At 49.6% G+C, this 23505-nt stretch overlaps 1 protein-coding gene and 1 non-coding gene across 4 annotated transcripts; one reads left to right on the forward strand and one right to left on the reverse strand.

Annotated features, from left to right (window-relative positions):
* Positions 1-1352: 1352 nt before the first annotated feature.
* Positions 1353-19837, reverse strand: HOMEZ (homeobox and leucine zipper encoding). Of its 3 annotated transcripts, XM_058666219.1 has the most exons (3): positions 19709-19764; positions 5120-5291; positions 1353-4058 (listed from the first exon to the last, which is right to left on the reverse strand). In XM_058666219.1, the coding sequence occupies exon 3, from the start codon at positions 4024-4026 to the stop codon at positions 2458-2460; it is 1569 nt and encodes a 522-aa protein (XP_058522202.1). In that variant the 5' UTR covers positions 4027-4058; positions 5120-5291; positions 19709-19764; the 3' UTR covers positions 1353-2457. The 3 variants fall into 3 exon arrangements, with proteins under 3 accessions (XP_058522202.1, XP_012782334.2, XP_004584749.2); XM_012926880.2 differs by lacking the exon at positions 5120-5291 and having other exon boundaries at positions 19713-19837; XM_004584692.3 differs by lacking the exons at positions 5120-5291; positions 19709-19764 and adding an exon at positions 13960-14182.
* Positions 9133-9239, forward strand: LOC118759278 (U6 spliceosomal RNA). The gene has a single exon (XR_004996082.2). It is a non-coding gene; the product is annotated as a U6 spliceosomal RNA (small nuclear RNA).
* Positions 19838-23505: the final 3668 nt, after the last annotated feature.

Below are 23505 nucleotides of genomic sequence, written 5' to 3' on the forward strand. Positions count from 1 at the left end.
GATAGGAAATTATATGATTAGCTGCAAGTTACTTGTTAAAGTTAGATGACAGTTGTTAGAGTTCTATGTTCACATCTTTGAAATTTCCATGACAAGTAGTTATTAAATGGAGTGCCAGCTCCTCTGAGGAATTAGGATTCCATCTCCATGGTAACCATCATCTCTAGGTGTGGTGGTCACTCCAGATCTTCCAAAAGCAGCTAAACAGCTTCAGTTTTTCAAATATTCAATCTTAGTGTCAAAAACAAAGTCTCACTTGACCTGCAACAAGGCTTTAGTTACCTGAGAGAGCAAATCTTAGTTTGGAAATGGGCACTGTCATATGTTAGAGAAGCAGCTGTGGGGAAGCATCAATGGTGGTTTCCATCTTGATGACGTCATATGATGTGAGAGGGACTTGTGGCTTTGGTTGTCATTGACACTCATACCTGCTTTCCTGTTCTCTGCTGCAGACACTCTACCAACAGAGGCAGATGGGAGTAGCAAGGGGCAACGAAGCATGGACCACTTCCCGGTAGACCACTTTCCAGGTCTGGCCCAGTGCTGCTGAAGGGGGCACTGTAGCATCTGTACCCATTGGGAAGTGGCCTCAAACAACAGACTCTGGCTTTGTTTCCTGGTTTTACACTCCATCTTACTCTCCCAGTCTTGACATACCTGCACACCCTGTGTTACCTTGCAGGAAACTGATCAGGTTTTAAGGTCTCAGGCTTCAGGACAATGTTTGCATCATTGCCAGAAGACATCGTGTAGCTCCCTTCATTTCCTGTAAGTTGCAGGAAAAGTTGTTATTCTTGCCATCATGCTGGAGCTGGGGTGGGGTGGAATGGGGTTAGTACACTCATCAACCGTTTCATTTGTTAGCTTTGTATTGTCCCACTGCCAGGGTTAATAAGCAACACTTCTGTCCCTTGTCTTTGTGGGTTATACTTTTTCTATTTACAGATTCTTTCTTCCATGCCTACTTACTATGACATATGTTGATTTTCCTTGGTTAAAAGAACAGTTGGAGACATGCTTTCAGCTTACTGAAATATACAGAAAATAAAATACTGCATTGTCCTGGAACCATTTTAGATGCTTTTTTACTGACTACTGCAACCCTATTGTGATTACAAGTTCTTGAACAGAGGAATGGCCAAGTGGAGTCACCTCCAGACTGTTCGGTCATTGCTGATGCCTCGGACAGTCCAATCATTATTGTTGGTGACTGAGAAGCAAACTGTCAAAAGACACTAATCTGCTACCTTTTAAAGTTATTAAATTCACCTTATTAAATTTAAATTACCTTATAAAAACATGAATGAAATTGGTTCCATTCATTCCTAAACCATAGAAGTGGCAAACTGGAGAAGAGAAAAACAATTTTATTTTTGGCCTTTTATTACTCTAGCCATCTGGGTTTTCCACTCTTGTTTTTAGATAGTTATCTGTTTGTTTATATATGAATCCAACTGATGAAAACCATTCTAAAAGAGCAGCAATTCCATGGGAAAACAATGGTACCTCTGTCTCCCAGCAGTTCCTTTAAAGAGTAGAAAAAGTCTCTTTTCTGGGCAAAAGCTGACCCAGTGGCAGAAAGAGGAAAATCCAGTGTCAGTTGAGCTGGACAGGAAATAGTGCCTGGTTTGTAAAACCAAACCTTGAACCTGTGTTCACCACCCTTTGACTAGAAGAAACATTCCCTCCCCCAACCCTTATAATTTTACATTTTAAAAGGACATCTCTCATAACTCCCACTTCAATAAATATCCAGTCAAAATTATCCTCCACACAATTATTACACTATATCACAAACTCTGTGTGGGGAGATTTACCCTGAGACAGACAGAGGAGAGGTGATTTTGGAAAGAGGTCAAAAGTGTAAGGCCAAGTGGTCCCAGTGTCAGAAATGAGAACATTCTGCTACTGTGTGATTCACTGATGAAGTAGGTGAAACTCATAAAGGTCAAATGGGGAACACAATGAGGAATTATGTGTGATGAGAGTGGCATGTAACTTGAGAGTCTTAGTTGTTTGATGCATGGAGTTACACTCAGAGAAAAGGAGTGCAAGGCGGCCTGAATGTCTAAGGGAAAGAAAGTGGGCCGGGGGATGCGCTGGAAGCCACTGTATCTGAATTCTCTACTCCTCCTTTCCAGTCCTCCTCCTGTGTACTTAGGTGAAACAAAACAAAAAACCCAGCAGATACAAGAGAAAGAAGAGCCAGTTCCCAGCCCATCATCTGCCCAGATCTTTAGTACTTGTCACCTTGAGGCTTGAGCCTGTATGTCCTCTGTGTCCTCCAGCCATCCTCCTGGGCCCATGAGCACCACAGCCCCCATCACCCACCCTGAAGAACACAGAGGTTTGTAGTTCTTTGCCACAAGGTAATTTTTTTAAAAAATTGGTTTCTTTGTTTTAAACAGTTACTAAATTGTCTCCAGCCTCCAGACCAGTCCTCCCTTGGTCCCCCACTTAGTCCTGTATGATCACATCATCCTCATCCTCATCGTCATCTTCCTCCTCCTCTTCTTCCTCACCATCTTCTGGCAAGTCTTCCTCTTCTTCTTCCTCTTCCTCTTCATCTAGACTAACTACCACCTCAGCTGGCTCAGGTAATCGAGAATCAAACCAGTCCCGTATCTGCTGGGCACTAAGCCTTGATGCCTGAATCAGTTGAGGGATATCGGTCTCTCGCAGCCGCTGGTGGGCTGCCCAGTATCTCTCTAGGGGTCGTATATCTGGTGGGGGCGGGGGGACCGGCAGAGGCGGTGTCTCCGCCCATTCACTCAGCGATCGGGTTGATGGCGGTGGGGTGCGATTGGCTGAGTCTTGAAAAGCAGGGGCCCCAGGTACTGCATTGTCCCGGAACCATTTTAGTTGCCCATGCTTCAAGGCATAACGTGTGTCTCCAAACCACTGAATGATCTCAGGACGAGGTAAACCGGTCATCTGTTCTAGTTTATGGTAATCCTCACGCCGTGCCCATTGGCACTGTAAGAAAAAGGACTTGAGGATTGCCAGCTGCTCTTTGGTTTTACGTTTTGGCTTCCGCTGGCGCTGCATATCTGGGGAGAGATGCTCCATGGCACCGACCCTACCTGGTACTGAGTGATGATGCCTTAGCCCTTGGGGCCAGGCTGGCTCCAGATGCGGGGGTAGTGCCTGTTCACTGGGTGACAATGACTGTCGCTGCAGGGGTTTAGAGGTGGCAGTGGCTCCATGAGCCAGGAGTTGGTAAGAGGAAGAAGAGGTAGAAGGAGGAGGCGGAGTCGTGCTAGATGCTGACTCCTCCTTACAGCTACTGGCAAGTAATGAGATGGGTGGAGGCTTATCCTCGGCATGGGGCTGGTGGACAGCCCTGGAGTGGTTCCAGGAGGCAGTCCCTGCACCATGTGATGGCTCAGGCCCCCTACCTGCCTGCTCCTTACACAGGCCACTGCTTTGAAGATCATGCCAAGCATCTGACCGATGGGCAAATGCCCCACTTGCCGGTGCTGACAGGGGCTCCTTGGCTTTCTGGTGACTCCGTGGCAATGGTACTATCTGAGAGGGCTCCTCCGGCTCCACTTTTAATCCTTTCACCTGAGTAGGCACGCTGGGAGTCAGAGGACCTGTTCCAAGACCAGCTTGTTCTGGATGTGGCACTGCAAGAGGAGCAACCTCCTCTGGGGGCCGCCCTGCATGGTGAGTAAAAGAGAGAAGGGATTTGAAATGGAGTTGGTCCCGATGATAGACCACTCGGGCCCGAGTCTCTTCGATCTCTTCAGATGACCAGCTGATGCCACAGCGCAGGCGCTGGGCCATGAACCATGTCTTGACCTTCTCCATCTGCAGCCCGTAACGGAGGCAGAGCAGGGCGATGTCTGCCAGGCTGGGATAGGGAAAGTAGCTGAAGGTCTGTAGCAGGTGTTCATTGCTATCCAGCTCACTGGTCTGGGCTGCCTGTGTCCACACGAGCTGCAGCTCCTCAGAGATGGGAGGCAGGCAGATGAGACCTGCTGCGGAGCTATGAAGACTGCTGGCCTCTTTATTGGGAGGCATGGTGTTTTCTGATGCGTGCCTTCCAGGGAAAGCTGTAATAGGAAGACAAGAGGCTCAGTCACTGCGGCTCCTTCATTGGCACCCTGGGCTCCACAGCTTCCAAACCCCTGGACACCAAACAACCTTCTGTGTGTGCCATGGACTGCCTTTTTAAGTGCTTCAACAAGTTCTCTTTGAATTTTCACAAACTCACAAAATTATCATGCTGTGTGACCTCCATTTTCTGTGTGAGAAATTCATAGACATTAAACCACCTCGTATCACGTGCCTAGTATTGTCACTGAAAAATCTGTCTTGAGAGGGTAAGGAGGAAAAGGCATCCTTTTAGAGTCTTTACTTGTTTATTTGTTTGATTTGTATTCATTATTGGAGAGACAAAGAGGGAGAAAGAGTCCCTTCTGCTGATTTACTCCTCAAAGGCCAAGGCTATGCTAAGTCAAAGTCAGGAGTCAGACATTCGATCCGGGTCTCCCATGAGGGAAGCAAGCTCCCAAGTGCTGGAGCACCTGCTGCCTCCCAGGGTGCAGGGAGTAGAGTTGGGACTGGAACCCAGGCTCTCAGATGTGAGCTGTAGCTGTCCCGAGCCAGGCCTAGACCGCTGGGCCGGATCCTGGCACCTAGAGCCCCTATCTTTCTAATTCAAACTCACTTCAGGAAACTCTCCCAACTGTCATATAACAATAGTCATCAAGTGAAGATTCAGCCACCTGGGCCCAGTGGCATGGCCTAACGGCCAAAGTCCTCCCCTTGAACGCGCCGGGATCCCATATGGGCGCCGGTTCTAATCCTGGCAGCTCCACTTCCCATCCAGCTCCCTGCTTGTGGCCTGGGAAAGCAGTCGAGGACAGTCCAATGCCTTGGGACCCTGCACCCTCGTGGGAGACCCGGAGGAGGTTCCTGGTTCCCGGCTTCGGATCGGCGCAGCACCAGCCATTGCGCTCACTTGGGGAGTGAATCATCGCACGGAAGACCTTCCTCTCTGTCTCCTCCTCTCTGTATATCTGACTTTGTAATGAAAATAAATAAATCTTTAAAAAAAAAAAAAGATTCAGCCACCTAAACCAAAAGCAGTCATCACAAAACTGTGACTAACCTTTTAGGCTCCTGAAAGTGGCGAGAACAGTGATGACTGTGGAGGTGGCACAGCACTGGCCTCTGTCCAGCCCTCAACCCCCTTTTTCACTTTTCTCTTCTTGGTGGTGGGGTGTTGTAAGGAGAGGAGTGACAGTCCTTCACGCCCAAGCCCACATCAGATATCTTGTGGGCTTTCCGCTTCGCAATAGGATGATGCAGGTCAGAGACCTGGTCCAGGCAGGGCTCCCTCCCCTTGGTGCTGAGCTTGTGCAGAAGGTAGCAGGAACAAAGATTAGGCCCTGCCCCCAGCCTTTGTCTCTCCCAATAGCTCAGCCTCTCTCAGGGAGCCCCCTCCTCCTCCTTCCACACAGGGCCAAGGCCTCCTGCTCTTATCTTTGCAGTCCAGCTTTCTCCTCCAAAGCAGGCAGCTAGTCCTTTTATAAACTGTAACCAGCTCCAGGAGGCTCCCAGCTGTAGTTGGCACTGCCTCTTCAGGGCTTAGAGACCATAGAGATAGCCCCTCACCACACTTCTTTTCTGAAACACTTGCTCTCGCTATTTTCAGAATACCCTCTTGCTAGTTATACCTGAGTTCCCTCTGTATGATTGAGCTACCCTTCACCTGTTACCCTTCATCTTCCAGGAATCGCAACCCTGTTCCTGGCTTTAGCCTGCTCCAGCCCCTGGCTACTGCCAGCATATGAGGAATGAACCAGTGGATGGAAGATCTCTCTGCCATTCAAATAAAAACAAAATTTTGTTTGGGCCAACTGATTCACCAGCTCACATAGGAATCTTGAGATGGCCTGTTAGTGTAGAGCATCACTAACTGCCACACACTAGTCCACATGAAAGCTATAGCTGGGGGCCTGTCTGGCAGGGCTAGGTACCTGAGTGAGTGGTGGAACAGGGGATGTGTCACACTTGGAAGGGTTAGGACACTAGCCAACACGCAAGAGAACCAGATCCGGGGGTAGATTCTCTGGGGAAGTGTGGGCCCAACCCTGTGGAAATACAAGTTCCGTTGGTTAGCTCATGAGTTGGGGTGGTGATGGGCTGAACTAGATGTGACCATTGTACCTGCCATCACTTACAGGTAAAGGAACCGACAAAAGTCTGGGCAGGTCAAGGTAGCAGCACCTGAATGTGCATCCTAACACAGGATGTGGGGTGGACTTGGCAGGTCTGAGCAAACCTTAACTCACAAGGAAGAACAGAAATCAGGATGGAGCATAGGTCATGCCAAGCTAGGCTGTTACACTGACTGGTCTACATGAGCCAGGGATAATAGGCCACAGCATCTAAGGCAAAGGCCAAGACAGGTGAGGGGCTATGCCAACCTGGGTCAGAGCAACCACTGGCATGCACACAATCTTTGGCTGGGAACAGGCCTCATTGGGGAGCTAAGAAGACACATTGGTGAGTGCAGGGACTGGAGTGGTGGGGGGGTGCTGCATTCTGGTCTGGACATGGCTACAGTCTCCCTTGGCACAAGTGTGGACTGGGACTGGATGCACCTAACTGGGCTAGACCCCAGCACCATCTGGTACTCTGGAGGACCATGGTAGATGTGGACTAGGCTAGGTCTGTGCCCCTACTCAGTCATGTGTAAGCAGTGTCTGGGTATGGATGACCTTGGCTGGGCTGAAACATCCAACAGTAAGAACTGGAATGGGTTGAAGGTTAGTCAGGAAAGACCACTGTTCCTGCCAGGACAGGAGGTGGACTAAGTAGGGCTGGCTCATGGATCCACCAGTATGCATGAAATCTGGCATTGGGAGAGGTTCTGATGGAGGAGCCTGGGCAACTTCTCTGGCAGGACACAGTCCCTGCAGGTATGCGCAAGAACCATGATAGGGAGCATCCCAGATGAGACCAGGGAAAGGCACCCACTGGCATACATTTGGCATAGGTCTGGGGCAGACCAGGCTAAACCAGTTCACATCAGCTGCTGGTGAATCTGAGTGCCAGAATAGAGTGTGGGCCGGGCCAGGTATGGTTGCAACATACCAGTGCACATTACTGGGATTGGATGCTTGCTGGGCTGGGCTATAACCCTCACCAGTGTCAGCTGGAATTAGGGGTGGGCCAGGCTACAACACCCACTGGAAAATGCCAAGGTGAAAGGGGCCATGCCAGACTGGGCCGCAGTGCCCAGCCAGCACATGTGAGAACCAGGGAGGGAGGGGACAAAGCCGGCAGGGAGAATGTGGGCTCCCCTGCTGGACTGCCACTCCCACTGGAGAGCATGAGTTGGGATGTGGGCAGACCAGACCTGGCAGGGCTACAACATCTGTGGGCCTCATGTGAGCTAGATTGGGGAAGGGCCAGATTGGGCTGACTGTTCCTACTGGTGCAAGCAAAAATCAGAGTGGGTGAGGGTTGGTTGGGCTTTGCCACATCATTAGGTGGCAGAGGCTGGCACTGGGGGCTAATTCTGTCAAGTTAAACTGTAGAACCACCTGGAGAGTACATAATCTGGGAGTGGAAGTGGCCTAGGAGGGAAATAGTGGGCTCCTCCCTCTTGGGTTACCATTGCCACTGGAGAACACGAAAACCAGGATTGGGGCAGGGGTGGCTAGACAGAACAGCACCCGCCAGTGTGTGTGTGGGCTGGATAGTAGGGCAGGTTGGGTTGCACTATGCTTCAATGCCTAATGACATGTACTAGAGCTAAATGAGATGTGGGACAGATTGAACAAGTCTGCTATACATAGTGGCAAGCATGGGAACCAGAGTAGGGGGCAGGACTGATAGGAGTTATGGGGAGTTGCCCTGACTAGGCTGCAGCTCCCACTGGTTTGCATGAGGGCAGAGTATGTAGTGGGCAGGATTGGGCTGGACTGCAACACCCACCAGTTCATGTGGAAGACAGGGCTGGAAAACAGAACTGACCCAGCAACTGCAATGACCAGCATGTGCATAGGCTGACTGGGGCGACAGACTGCCAGACCCTGTACTGGCAAGCACACACAAGAATCAGGTCTGGGGCTCGGCACGATAGCGTAGTAAAGTCCTCCCCTTGTACTCATCAGGATCCCATATGGCAGCCAGTTCTAATCCTGACGGTCATGCTTCTCAACCAGCTCCCTGCTTGTGGCCTGGGAAAGCAGTCGAGGATGGCCCAAAGCATTGGGACCCTGCACCCATGTGGGAGACCAGGAAGAGCTCCTGGCTCCTGGCTTCGGATTGGTGTAGCACCAGCTGTTGCGGTCACTTGGGGAGTGAATCATCGGATGGAAGATCTTCTCTGTCTTTCCTCCTCTCTGTATATCTGCCTTTCCAATAAAAATAAATAAATCTTAAAAAAAAAATCAGGTCTGGGATCACCTCAGACAAAGTTTCTCTGGGGATCCCTCCAACTGAACTGCTGATGTCAGAACCCCAACCGTGAAGAGACTATGTCAGCCAGTGGATTCCGAAGAGATTTCATTGCGCTTGGAGGGGTGAGATTGGCAGCAATTCAAAACTTGTACTATCAAAACTGCTTGAGCACGACCCTCAGAGTATGCCTCACATCAGGGACCTGGGATGGGTGGAAGGCTGGGTGGGGTTTTTCCCTTTATCTCTTCCCTTACCCTGGATACAAAATAATAAATAGTAATATTAAAGTGGAAACAATGGTCTTACCCACTTTCCTGTAGCCCTTGACCCTTTGTGCCCTAATCAACTTGTAAAGATTACCAAAACAAAAGAATTCAAAACAAGTTTTTAATTTAGACCAAGGACCCAGCGTGGTAGCCTAGTGGCTAAACTTGCTGCCTTACACATGCCAAGCACCCATGTGGGGGCCAGTCAAGTCCCAGCAGTCCCACTTCCCATTCAGCTCCCTGCTTGTGGCCTGGGAAAGCAGTCAAGGACAGCCCAAAGCCTGGAGACCCTGTGTCCATGTGGGAGACCAGGAAGAAGCTCGGCTCTGGATAAGCTCAGCTCTGGCCATTGCAACCACTTGAGGAGTGAATCAACGGCTTGAAGATCTTTCTGTCTCCTCCTTTCTGTATATTTGACCTTTCAATAAAAATAAATACATTTGTGCTCGCTTCGGCAGCACATATACTAAAACTGGAACGATACACAGAAGATTAGCCTAGCCCCTGCGCAAGAATGACACGCAAATTCGTGAAGCGTTCCATATTTAAAAATAAATAGATAAATAAATGCATTCAAAAATATATTTAGGGCCCGGCACGCTGGCCTAGTGACTAATGTCCTCCCCTTGAACACGCCGGGATCCCATATGGGCGCCAGTTCTAATCCTGGCAGCTCCACTTTCCCATCCAGCTCCCTGCTTGTGGCCTGGGAAAGCAGTGGAGGACAGCCCAAAGCCTTGGGACCCTGCACCTGCGTGGGAGACCTGGAGGAAGTTCCTGGCTCCTGGCTTCGGATTGGCACGGCACCGGCCATTGCGGTCACTTGGGGAGTGAATCATCGGGCAGAGGATCTTCCCCTTTGTCTCTCCTCCTCTCTGTATATATGCCTTTCCAATATAAATAAATAAATCTTATATTTAGACTGAATCTGTTATGATTTGGAGGGTGTTAAGCTTAGTGATTAAAACCCCCATGTCACCTGTGGGAGTACCTGGGTTCAAGACCTAGCACTGACTCTTGACTCTAGCCTCCTACCAGCAGACCTAGGGAGGCAGTGGTGACAGCTCAAGTGATTAGGTTCCTGCTGCACACATGGGAGACCATGATTGAGCTGTGATAGTAGCATCCTATACAGGCCCCTGCTCGTATTCTGGCTGCTCCACTTCCCATCCAGCTCCTTGGTTGTTGCCTGGGAAAGCAGAGAAGGATGACCCAAAGCCTTGGGACCCTGCACCTACGTGGGGGAGCCAGAGGAAGCTCCTGGCTTTGGACTGGCTCAGTTCCAGCCATTGCATCCATTTAGAGAGTGAACCCAAGGGTGGAAGACCTGTGTGTCTCTCCTTGCTCTGTAACTCTGCCTTTCCAATAAAAATAAATAAATCTTGGGCTGGTGCCATGGTACAACTTGCTAATCTGCCACACTGTGGCACCAGCATTCCATGATAGGCACCAGTTGGTGTGCTGACGGCTCCACTTCCCATCCAGCTCCCTGTCTATGGTCTGGAAAAGCAGTGGAGGATGACCCAAGCCCTAGGGATCCTGCATCCACCTTGGAGACCTGAAAGAGGCTCCTGGCTTCAGATCGACTCAGTTCCAGCCATTGGGGCCACTTAGGGAGTGAACCAGCAGATAGAACACCTTTTCTCTCACATCTATAAATCGACCATTCAAATAAAAATAAATAAGTCTTTTTAAATAAGTAAATGTTAAGATCAGGATTGTTCAATGTTTTTGGAGAACGCTAGTACTACCTAGTGTTGGAGGAAACATGAGTATTTATGAATTTTATACTTCCTACAATTTAGGGGCTTGGATACAATTTAGAATGGATTGTACTGCTTTATGAAAGTGCAGAGACCACTGTTGCAGGCAGAATTGCATCCTCAGAGTCTTTTTGAATGTCGTGGGACTTGCCAATGTGACAGCTCCAGCCACCTTTCTCTTCCTTGCCAGGCTCACACTGGGCACAGTGGCCAGGGCAGTACTGTTCCTGGCCAGGTACCAGTTAGCAGGCATGGCCTACCTGGCTTACCACAAAGCCCATCCTGGAGCACATGATGCCAGTATCTGACATCTGCTTAACTTTGTTCTGAAAAACACTGTAACATTTTTAATTTGCAGAAAATGCAGCAGATGTAATAAAGTGATCCCATGTGAGGATAAATGGAACTGGGAGGCTGACATAGCAATAAGCCGCTAAGAAAACATTTTACTTGATTCATGTGGTGGTATAGCCTACAGATTCTCACAGCGTTGACTTGATTGTTGGGCGTAATGGGCAGCAATGCAAAGAGTATATCTGCCATACTGTCCACATCTAGTTTCCTCTTCCATAAAACCCAAGTTATGGCAGACTTCCTGAGATAGAAGGGTAGTGTATGGTTCCTGGAAGTGGCTCTTAAGAATTGTAAGTAACGGGCCCGGCGGCACGGCCTAGCGGCTAAAGTCCTCATCTTGAAAACCCCGGGATCTCATATGGGCGCCGGTTCTAATCCTGGAAGCTCCACTTCCCATCTAGCTCCCTGCTTGTGGCCTGGGAAAGCAGTCGAGGACAGCCCAAAGCTTTGGGACCCTGCACCCGCGTGGGAGACCCGGAAGAGGTTCCTGGTTCCCAGCTTTGGTTCGGCGCGCACCGGCTATTGCGGCTCACTTGGGGAGTGAATCGTTGGACGGAAGATCTTCCTCTCTGTCTCTCCTCCTCTCTGTATATCCGGCTTTCCAATAATAATAAAAATCTTTAAAAAAAAATTGTAAGTAGGGCAGATTCTGCAGTAATTAGAACCACAATAAAGACACTGCAGTGTGTTGTATGCTCTCAGGAGGAAAGCTGCGGAAGGACTCCTAAGGCAGGGTTGGTGGGGATGAATATTTCAAATAATAACTTTGTATCTTTAAAATTTTTTTAATTTGAAAAACAGAGTGAAAGGGAGAACAGAGACCATTTCTAACTGCTCATTTACTCCCTAAATGGCTACAACAGCCAGGTCTGGGCTAAGTCTGGAGCCATGAGTTTCTTCAGGGACCCCCACATGGGTCTCAGGGCCCAAGCTCTTGGGCCATCCTCTGCTGCTTTCCCAGGCACATTAGCAAGAGGCTGGATCTGAAGTAGAACAGCTGAGACCTGAACTGGTACTTGGATGTTGGTTGCTTGTAAGCAATAGCTTAACCCACTACACCACAACACCAGCCCCAAGTAGGAATCTGTATCTTTCCCTTTGAGTATTCTTTTTATTATTATTATTCTTTTAAAAATTATTTTATTTTGATAATCTTTACATAGTTGATTAGGGCACAAAGGGTCAAGGGGTACAGGAAAGTGGGTAAAACCACTGTTTCCACATTTTTTTTTCTGTTTCTGGGGTAAGGGGGCAGATAAAGGGAGAAGCCCCACCCAGCCTCCCACCCCTTGAGTATTCTATATCCCTTGGGCAGCAGACAGTAAAATAGGTTGTTAAAATTTGTCCCAGTGTTTCCAAAATCTTAGGAAAAAGAGGATTTTGCCTCAATGTGGGTTTAGGGTTAAAGGAGGGGGCGACTGAAGTGGGAGATTAGATATGACCCTGTCTTATCTAATAAAACAGACATTTTATATAAAGATGTGAAGTACTGTGTTTGGGTGGTACGGTTTGCATGGCTTTAAGGACTTTGAGGGATCTTCAACTTAATTTTGGGATGGTGAAGAATGAGACAACAGATATGGACCCCCAAAGTTCTGATGGCTGAATCAGGTGAAGAAACTCTTCCTTCTGTCCTCCAAATTAACAGTGGCAGGGTAAGCACTTCAACAGCTGGGTGTGAATGAACAAAACAGTTGATGGGAGACTTACAAGAACTCGAGTAAGTCTAGAAGGGCTAGGGGGTGTTTATGGTTAGTACTTGGAGAATGGGGGAGACAGATGCTCACCTGAGCCAGGAGGTTGGCACACCTGACCTCCTGGGTTACCTGGTCAATACCCACAGGGCCCTGATACTAGACAGTGGGAGGCAGCCTCGTTGCCTGCTTTATTCAGCCATCCCATGTGTTGGGGCCAGTTTTGTGCTTCCAAAACTGCTAACACCTGTGGTTTTGCTGCTTCATAATGTCATCTGACATGACAAAAATCTCTGAAAACTTAATGCACTATAAACTGTTCCCATGAAAGTCAGATGCTTTGGAGACACACTGTGACAAAGACATTGACAAAATGGTTGGATCAGCACAGGGCAAGACAGGAGGAAGGGCCTGGGAAAGGAACCCTTCAAAGTCTCAGCGAGATTGATTCAAAAGTGAGCATTCAGAGCTCACTTCGCTTTAAGGAAGGCCACCCAGGAAACCAGAGCTGAGGACAGCGTTTGAGCAGACAGCACACTGGCACGACCTGGGAACAGCAACCAGGCCTTCCTTTCCCCCACAGTGGATGTGATTATTGGTCTGGACTGGGGCCTGGGCATCCCTCATTTTAAGTTTGCAAGAGTAGGGAAGGGTTGAGAAACCCCTGTGTAGTTATAATACTAGAAAGATAACTTGGAAACATCAATTGTCACACACACAGTCTCAATGCTACACCCAAGTATTGATAGGTGTCCTTTTTAAATACAACGCAGTCATCATTTTTTAATATCTTTGATTTTGGTTAGGTTTCTCGAGTATTGCTATCTACATGTGCTAATCAGGGATTGTACAAGGGCTTGCAATGCAAGGGGAGCAGATCCACAGAGTCCCAAAGCTCTCTTGATGGAACTGGGCCCATATTACCACCAAGCGGGTCTCAGCTCGTCTCCTTTCAGTTTAGAAGTCTCAGACCGGGACGCCACACCAGGAACCTCTGTTTGGTTTGGGAGCCGCCTGTTTGGTTTCCTGATTTTTTTTCCCCCTCAACCTTTCTTTCCCACGGGCCGTTTCTGTGGGTGTGCCGAGGTCGCCAGGAGGTAGTCATGGGGCTGAGGGGGGGCGAGGAGAGGGAGAAGGAAACGATCCTGTATCCTCCATTTCACAGGCAGACTAGAAGGCTCCAAACTGGGTCAGAGAACAAAAAGTTGCTGCAATTGATGAGCCCCGGGAGGTCGGCGACTCTCAGGACGTCCCAACCCGGTTTCTCCTCCCTACACCCTCCCCTTACCCTCCCCTCCCTCGTAACAGGGAACCGAAAAGTCCAGAGGAGAAAGGAGAACGAACCGGGCGATTCCACCCGAGAATTCTCCTCCTCCCTCCACCCTCTCCCCACGCCCTCCCAGTACAGAGGTAGCAAATAGGTAGCGGGGGAAGGCCTAGGGGCTGGGGATCACTCACCGCGGTCCGACCCGGGCGGCGGCTCCCAGCCTCGCACCATGGGCCGGCGGGAAAGGGAAAAATAAGGGCAGGGGCCTCCAGGTGAGAGTAGGGTAGCTCGCCCGGTCGGCCTGCTCCGAGGCCACCCGCGCGGCGGGCCAGGACACGGACTGCCCCCTGTCCCCCGAGAGCACGCCCCTCCAGCCCACCTCGGCCCGAGCGACTTGGAGGCGGGGCGCTCGGGGAGGGGCGGTGCCTGGGGGGCCCGAGGCGTGAATGGTGGACGCAGGAAGGCGGGCACCTGCGGAATGCGCTGGGTCAGCCATTGGCTGCGTTCGTCTCGCCTGAAGACTGCTATAGGCTGCGTGATCCTCGGCCGGGGTCAGCTATTGGGTGTGTATGGGGCAGGGAAGATGTACCCGCAAACGGTACCTCCTCCTTGCCCTCGACCTATCAGCGCCGGACCTTGAGAGGACACCGGACCGTGTCCCTCCCCCGAGAGACTGGGCTCTTTGCTGAGCAGTCCGGGCCGCCGAGCGTTCCGCCCCAGTCTCCTCCTGAAGGGGCTTCGCTCTGCGTCCTTCCCTGCGAGTATCGCCCGTCTCAGCCCAGCTGGCACAGCCACCGGGGACTGGTGAGGTGGATCAGGTGTTTGACCACCTGGACAGACGGAGGAGCTTAGGGCCAAACAGGAATCACAACGAGGAGGGAGGTGGCCCCAAACATGACCTGCTGGGACGTTCACCTGGCCTGCCCTCTGGTGAAGAGGACCCAGATCTCCGTCTCAGATTTGGGGGCCCATAGTTTTCACTGTTGGAAAAGAGAGGACGATGGGGAAGTGTACTGGACAGTGATGCAGTGTCCCACACTGCAGGAAGTTTCCGGCCCAAGATGTGTGTGTGTGTGTTTGTGTGTGTGTGTGTGTGTGTGTGTGAGAGAGAGAGAGAGAGAGAGAGAATTTGCCATCTTCTAAAACTTGCAAACAATACTTGCTGAAGTGACTCTTGTGTTCTCATGTTGGTCTGTAAAAAAACAATCTTGTCTACTTCCTCACTTCATTGGCAGCTTTATGTTACAATTTGCCCTAGCAACTTGGCTTTTCTTCCTGTTTTCACACCTCACAGCTCCACCTAACTCCAACTCCTCTGTTCCCTTCTTGCTTGCTCCACCCCAAGGCCTAGCTCTCCCTCTCTCAGGATTGCCAGACGCAGAAAGGTTAGAAATGTTGAATCCGGGCCTGGTGGTGTGGCCTAGTGGCTAAAGTCCTCCCCTTGAACACACCGGGATCCCATATGGGCGCCAGTTCTAATCCCGGCAGCTCTACTTCCCATCCAGCTCCCTGCTTGTGGCCTGGGAGAGCAGTATAGGACGGCCCAAAGCCTTGGGACCCTGCACCCGTGTGGGAGAACTGGAAGAAGTTCCTGGCTCCTGGCTCCGCATCGGCACAGCACCAGCCGTTGTGGTCACTTGGAGAGTGAATCATCGGGCAGAGGATCTTCCTCTCTGTCTCTGCTTCTTTCTGTATATCTGACTTTGTGATGAAAATAAATAAATCTTAAAAAGAAAGAAAGAAATGTTGAGTCCCCCAGGCTGGTGGTTGGTGGACACGGACTTCGTCCACACCCCTGACTATGCACTGGTATGTACGTGATGAGGGGAGAAAAGGATGGGAAGGTGTGAGCGGCTCTCATAATCTGAGAGACAGAATTGACTGAGAAGAATCCATGTTTGTGTGGCTGGAAGACTGGGTAGGTTTGTCTGCAGGAAGTAAGCTGGTAATTCGGTAGGTCGCAGGTGCAGTAGCCTGGGCTTGGAATTCTAAAAAGTGGACAACTCATCCCCTTCTCTGAAAGACACTCCCAAGAGCCAGGAGTGGAGAGCAGAAGTGAACTGAGGAGGAGGAGGGGGACTCCACGTTTCTTCTGTAACAAACTCCCCTGCCTTAGAGCTAAAGAATAGCCTGAATGGTGGCACCTCCACATGTGGCACTAGGATTGCGTATGGGTGCAGGTTCCTGTCCTGGCTACTCCACTTGTGATCCAGTTTCCTGATGGTGGCCTGGAAAAACAGCATTGGATGACCCATGTTGGAGGTCCTGCACCCACATGGGAGACCTAGAAGAAGCTCCTGGCTGCTAGCTTCAGAGCAGCTGTGGCTATTTGAGGAGTGAGCCAGTGGATGGAAGATCTCTGTCCTTCTCTCTGTTAACTCTACTTTTCCAATAAAAGTAAATCATACAAAAACATATAGGCTAAAGCCTCCATATATACTGGTCTAGACAAGTGGTGAATGTCTGGCCCATGGGCCATGTAAGGCCCAACACGATTTGCTCTGGCCCTGCCAAGACAATAGCAGCTAAAACTCAAAAATTCAATGAATCCATTGAATTCTTTTTTTTAAATATATATTTATTTTTACTGCAAAGTCAGATATACAGAGAGGAGGTGAGACAGAGGAAGCTCTTCCATCTGATGATTCACTTCCCAAGTGAGCGCAATGGCTGGTGCTGTGCCGATCTGAAGCCAGGTGCCAGGAACCTCCTCCGGGTCTCCCACACGGGTGCAGGGTCCCAAGGCTTTGGGCAGTCCTATACTGCTCTCCCAGGCCACAAGCAGGGAACTGGATGGGAAGTGGAGCTTCCGGGATTAGAACCGGCGCCCATATGGGATCCCGGGGTGCGTTCATTGTGAGGACTTTGTGAGAACATGTAGTGGACCGGGCGAGGAAGACAGGTCTGGGCTGACAACGAGCAGGACAGCAACTCTCTGGCCCTTCCAGAGAGTGATGTTGAAGCCTGGGAAGGCAAGTCGCCTTGCCTTTGTGTGACTCCAGTCCCGCAGGGCTGACCCAAGGCCCATTCAAGCGGTGCTCCCTTCCCAGACTCCTGCCACTGAAGGAGCCAGAGCAACATGCCAGCATGGTCACAGGTTTTTATAAAACTTGGAAAAAAAAGAAAAAGCAAAAACTGGAATTGATTGGTGTCTTTTTCCTGAACTGACCTTTCCTGGGTGTCAGTGGAGAGAGGTCATGGGGTAATTGGGGTTTGGTGAAGGAAGCTGGGTAGGCATCACATGTAGACGGGGGATTAGTAGGTATGCTATGTGTTTCCTGATAATTTCTGTGAATAAAATTTCCCCATGTGGATACAGTGTTATGAATGGAGCTGTGTGTCCCTCCCAACTTGGGGTTAAAGTTCTAACCCCCCGTAATTCAGAATGTAACTTTATGTGATGTTAAGTTAAAATGAGACCATATGACCTGTCCTTACTGGAGGCAGTCTGGACACAGACATGCCAGTGCAAAGAAGAGAGACCAGGAAAAGACAGCTGTCTGCCAGTGAAGGACAGGATGACATCAACTCTGCCAATGCTGTGGCCTTCAGTTTCTATGCTCCAGAAATGAGAAAACAAATTTAGCACTGACCCAGTCTGTAGAGCCCTGAGACATATCTCCCAGCTCCTGATAATGCATGCATCAGCCAGGATTGGGAGCCAAAAACCAAAGCTGGGAGCCCAGAACTCAATCTGGGCTGGTAGCAACTCAAGGACTTAAGCCATCCTCACCTGCTTTCTCCTAGCATGGACATTATTAGGAAGCTGGATCTGAAGTGAAGTAGGCTAGAGGAGTTGGGACTCAAACCAGGCACTGCTCTCTACAAGGAGAGTGGCCCAGCCAGGGATTTAACCTCTGAACCAAACACTGCCTGTGTTGATTTTTGTTTTTAAATTTGACAATTGATTTCGGATTTTTGTTTGTTTCATTATTATTGTTATTTTAATTGGAAAAGCAGATATACGGAGAGAAGGAGATACAGAGAGGAAGATTTTCCACCCACTGATTCACTTTTCAAGTGACTGCAATGACCCAAGCTGAGCCAATTGCAAGCCAAGGAGCTTCTTGGTCTCCCATCCAGGTGTGGGGTTCCAAGGCTATGGGGCCATCCTCTACTGCTTTCCCAGGCCACTAGCAGGGAGCAAGAAGGGCAATGGAGCAGCTGGGGTACAAACCAGCACCCATATGGGATGCCAGGGCATGCCAGGGGAGGATTTAGCCACTAAGCCAACACACTGGGCCCTGCCTGCATTGATTTATTTATGTTTTTATTTGAAAGGCGGACATCTTCCAACTGCTGATTCACTTCCCAAGTACTCAGGTACAGCTGAGTCAGAAGCCCAGCGTTTAATTCAGGTTTCCCATGAGGGTGTCAAGGATTTAGCTATCATGCTCGCTTCGGCAGCTAAAAAGGATCTAAGCCCCTGAATCGGCACTGCTCCTCTCCAGAGCGTGCACGAGCAGGAAGCTGGATTGGAAGCAGATCAGGGCTCGAATCAAGCACTCCTCCCTGCGATGCAGGTGTTCCTAGTAGCAGTTTAACCATTGTGCTACATCCTTGCCTGCCACATCTCATACCATCAGTTCACACTATATGACATTAGACATTACAAATTCAAAGGCTCCAAAATTTTACCCTATATGTATGAAAGAAGCTTGGCTGTGGTTTTATCAACTTTGATACGGAAAAATGGTAAGCATGAGAGTATGACAAGGCATGAGAGAGAATTTTCCTAAATTATCAACCAAAAAAAGTGATCATGTTAGAAGACTCACAGAAAACATAATCCCATGAAAAGATTATCAAAGAGCAAATAGAAAAAAAAAAGAGCAGAAAAATGTATAGATTTGTCATTGTCAGATTTTTAAAAGCTGCAATTTGTGGGGGTTTGGCATAGTAGCTTTGTGGCTTAAGTCCTCGCCTTGCACGTGCCAGGATCCCATATAGGCACCAGTTTGAGTCCCGGTGACCCCACTTCCCATCCAGCTCCCTGTTTATGGCCTGGGAAAGCAGTAAAGGATGGCCCAAAGCCTTGGGACCCTGCCCCTGGGTGGGAGAGGAAGAGGCTCCTGGCTCCTGACTTTGGATCAGCTCAGCTCTGGACATTGCAGTCACTTAGGAAATGAGCCAGCAGACAGAGAATCTTTCTCCCTGATTCTTCTCCCTCTGTGTGTCTGCCTATCCAGTAAAAACAATAACATCTTTTATAAAAACTGCAATTTGTGGGAGTATTGCAGTGGCATAGCATAATAATCCTCTGCCTTCTCCACTTCTTCCAGCCTGGGAAGGCACCAGAGGATGGCCCAAGAGCTTAGGTACCTGCACCCAAATGGGTGACTCAGAAGAAAACTCCTGGCTCCCAGCTCTGGGTCCATAGCTCTGGCCTTTGCAACCATTTGGGGAGTAAGCCAGCAGATGGAGGATCAATCTCTCTCTCTCTTTTTAAGATTTATTTATTTTTATTCCAAAGTCAGATATACAGAGAGGAGGAGAGAAAGGAAGATCTTTCGTCCAATGATTCACTCCCCAAGTGACAGTAATGGCTGGTGCTGCTGCTTTGATCTGAAACCAGGAGCCAGGAGTTCTTCCGGGTCTCCCACACAGGTGTAGGATCCCAAAGCTTTGGGCCGTCCTCGACTGCCTTCCAAGGCCACAAGCAGGGAACTAGATGGGAAGCGGGGATGCCGGGAATATAACCAGTGCCCATATGGGATCCCAGCACTTTCAAGGTGAGGACTTTAGCCGCTAGACCACCATGCCAGACTCTTTCTCTCTCTTTCAAGAAAAATAACGCTTTTTAAAAAAAATTGCAATGTGTCAGACCCAGCGCGATAGCATAGTGGCTAAAGTCCTCGCCTTGCATGCTCCGGAATGGTGGTTAGGGGTGCCCAGACTCTCGGCAGGAAGCCATAGCAAGAAGCCCTGCAACCTGCCCACTTACCTCTCCTTGGATGCTTGCTCCTCATGCTGGCTCTGCCCTTCAGCACGTCTGGCTTCACGGACAAGGCATACTGAACAGTGACAACATCACAACGTGGGCATTGTGATGTCATCAGGTGGTATCTGGGCATTCTCTGGTTAGGGCCTCCTGCCTAGGAGTATTGTCAGCTCCTTACTTGGTGGGTAATCAGGTTCTTTCACCATTTGGGGGATGTGGAAGTTGAATCCAAGTTGGAACTTGAGCTTTTGGAAGGCCTTCCTGCCTCTGTTATCTGCTTCTATCCCTCCCTCCTGGACTGGATGGAGCTTCTTACTCTCCCTGCCTCTCTATCCTGTGTCTTTCCCTCTGCTTCAGAGTATGCACTTTGTTCTTCCCTCCACTCTTCTTTAAAAAGATTTATCTTATTTTCTTTAGTTGGAAAGTCAGATATACAGAGAGGAAGAGAGACAGGAAGATCTTCCATCTGTTGATTCACTCCCCAAGTGGCTGCAACAGCTGGAGCTGTGCCAATTCAAATCTAGGAGCCAGGAGCTTCTCCCTGGTCTCCCATGTGGGTGTAGGATCCCAAGGACTTGAGTCATCCTCGACTGCTTTCCCAGGCCACAAGGAGGGAACGAAATGGGAATGGGGCCGCCGGGATTAGAACTGGTGCCCATATGAGATCCTGGAGAGTGCAAGGCAAGGACTTTAGCCACTAGGCCACCATGCCAGGCTCTTCCCTCCACTCTTGAAGAGCAGAACATGACTGGATGATTCCTTTAAGGAATAGTCCCTGTTCCGGCCGGCTAGGCCAGTAATGTGGACACAGCGAGAATCTGGGGATGAAGCAGGTACTGGGACACCAGTGTTGGTGGAAGCCTCCCACTCAAGCCTCTCTCTGAGGCCTGCCTTTATTGCCTCCTCTCTTGACCTTTTACCTACTTCTTGTTTCCTCTTTCCCACACACCCTCATTAGCAGAATACTGGACACAGCTGAGTTGGATTAGACCAGGTGCTTTCAGTCCCAAGCCCATTCCCTGTAGTGCTCAGCTTAACGAGTGCTAATCAACTCTTCAGCCCACAACAAGTCCCCTACAAAGTGACACCAGCAGCTGGTTCTGGGTGCCAGGGAACTGCAGAACCAGGCCCTGGTCATGGTTCCACTGCTCCAAAGGGTGCTAGGATCCTATTAGGCTGTATTAAAATATGGCTACTAATCTCTTCCATTGTCTCCTTCCCATGTAACTTCAGAACATCTGGAGGACTCCAATGGAAAAGGATTTTTAAAATTATTAGTTATTTGAAAGGCAGAATGACAGAGTGAAGGAAAAAGATCTTCCATCTGCTGGTTCACTCTCCAAATGGTTTCAATGGCCAAGACTGGATCAGGTCAAAGCCAGGAATGTGGAATTCCATCTGAATCTCTCCCATGTGGGTGCAGCAGCCTACATACTTTGGGCTTTTTTCTCCCCCAGGTGCATTAGGAAGGAGCTGGATCAGAAGCAGAGCAGTTGGGACTCAAAAACTGATGCTCATATGGGACGCTGGCACTGCAGGCAGATTAACTCACTGTGCTACATGATAGTCCCAGGAACTTTTTAGGCATTTGTCTTAGCAGCTAAGACACTACTTAAGGGACCTGGTACCCTGGCTCAACAGGCTGATCCTCCACTTTCAAAAGCCGGCATTCTACATGGGCACCAGTTCATGTCCTTGTTTTACTTCCCACCCTGCTGTCCGCTTGTGCCCTGGGAAAGCAGCAGAGGATGGCCAAAGGCCTTGGAACCCTGCACCCTCGTGGAAGACCTAGAGGAAACTCCTGACTCTTGGCTTTGGATCAGTTCAGTTTCCCATTTTGGCCATTTGGACAGTGAATCTGTCTCTCATTCTCACTATAAATCTGCCTTCCAGATTCCAAACCCTGTTGGAATGCCTACATGTCCTATTGGCGTGCCTGGTTCAGGTCCTGGCCTAGCTTCAGATTCTAGCCAATGGCATACCCTGGGAGACAGCAGTTGATGGCTCAAGTAACTGGGTTCTTAGCATCCCTGTGGGAGACCTAGTCGAGCACCCAGTTCCTGGATCCAGTCTGGTCCAACTTTGGCTGTTGTGGACATTCGGGGAGTGAATTGATGGATAGATGCTATCTCTCAAATCATAAAAATTAAAAAATGAGGGTTCAGGCAAGGAATCTTGTCTCTGGCTTCTTGCGCCCCTCCCAACCCCAAAGAACACATCTGAGTCCATTTTGATAGACTTTATGCTCATAGTTTATTTTTTTTTTTAAGATTTATTTTTATTTGGAAAGTCAGATATACAGAGAGGAGAGACAGAAAGATCTTCTGTCCGATGGTTCATTTCCCCAAGCGCTGCAACAACTGGAGTTGAGCCAATCCGAAGTCAGGAGCCAGGAACTTCTTCCAGGTCTCTCACATGGGTGCAGGATCCCAAAGCTTTGGGCTGTCCTTGACTGCTTTCCTAGACCACAGGCAGGGAGCTGGATGAGAAGCAGGTCGGCTGGGATTAGAACTGGCGCCCATATAGGATCTCAGCACGTTCAAGGAGAGGACTTTAACCACTATGCTATTGCGCTGGGCCCTAGCTTTATTTCAATTATAAGCTTCTGTATCCAGAGGGGAGGGCAGCCGCATGAGGAAGTTCAAGTGAGGCAGGATACCAGTGCAGTGAGAAGTGGCTTTTCATGGGGTCACACAGCACTTCCTGGTAAGCCACTCAATGGGTGGGCTGCTCAGTGTTGCTGGCCAGCCCAATGGTCTTCAGAAGCACCACCAGAAGTAGCAGCAAGGCTGGGATCATGTGGAAAAGTGCCAGCTCCTTGTGTTTGTACAAGGAAGGGAATGGAACCTGCAGCCGAAAATGAAATATGATGTTATCCTGTCAGAAAAAGAGCTTGGGTCTGATTGTACAGGGATCTGTCAGCCTGGGAACGGGGTGTGGTCAGGAAGCCAGGGTTTAAGCCCACCTTGGGCTGCACTAAAATTGTCTGACTCTGTTGGAGTCACTTCTCACCCCTGCACCCGTGTCTTCAATCTGCACAAGAGCCTGGCTCTACTAACCCCCAAGGACCAGCCTCTTCAGGTTTCTGATCCCATTCCGTGCCCATCCTAAGGATCCAGAGGATCTCTAAACACGGGGATCAGGGGCAACATGAGTAGTCAGATGGGAAAACTGAGGCACTGGGGTTTATTATGAAGAGAAACAATGAGTTACATTCATACACAGAAACAGGTAGAGGAAGGCTCTAGAATAGGGAGGTGTGGGAAGGTTTTTTTCTGGGGTCTTGATGGGAAGAAAGGGGGATCAAGTGAGTTCTCAGGGAGCCCAGGCAAGGATCATGGTCATTTCCTCTTACGGCACTTCCTGGCCAATCTGTTCTGACCTCAGTCTCTCCCGTTGATGTGGTTGTGTTTAGAGGAAGGTCTCTACCACAATGCCAAATATGTGACACTTAACAGGACCTCTAAACCTCTAGTGTTTTCTGGGTCACATCATGCTGAACCAGCTGGGATGCCCAGAGGCTGCATCTGTCTACAGGTACTGCCTACTGCGGCTGTAAGACTGTGGATGGAAGAAGTGCAGGAAAGGTGAACTGCCTAATCTGGCTGGGCATGCAGAGGCTGGGGCCTGGGAGATTGCTCCATCCATCAGTTCAGCCCAAGGTGAGCAAAAGCTCAGGGACATCTCACTATTCCTGTCCTGGGAGAGGAGTGCACAGCAATCACATTAAGCTGGGGTCAGGCAACCAGAAATCACTCAGAATTATTTTTGTCCTGCTTTTGCAAAACTGTCAGTA

The sequence above is a fragment of the Ochotona princeps genome, chromosome 6 (assembly GCF_030435755.1).
Source record: "Ochotona princeps isolate mOchPri1 chromosome 6, mOchPri1.hap1, whole genome shotgun sequence".
NCBI classification, from domain to species: Eukaryota; Metazoa; Chordata; class Mammalia; order Lagomorpha; family Ochotonidae; genus Ochotona; species Ochotona princeps.

What these genes read in the sequence shown, in the direction of transcription:
- HOMEZ (XM_012926880.2), bottom strand. Translation starts at nt 19,824, where the DNA reads ATGACATCACAATGCCCACGTTGTGATGTTGTCACTGTTCAGTATGCC. An exon ending in GAGCAAGCATCCAAGGAGAG is followed by an intron (nt 4,059 to 19,712) that starts GTAAGTGGGCAG and finishes TTCCTATTACAG; the next exon opens with CTTTCCCTGGAAGGCACGCA.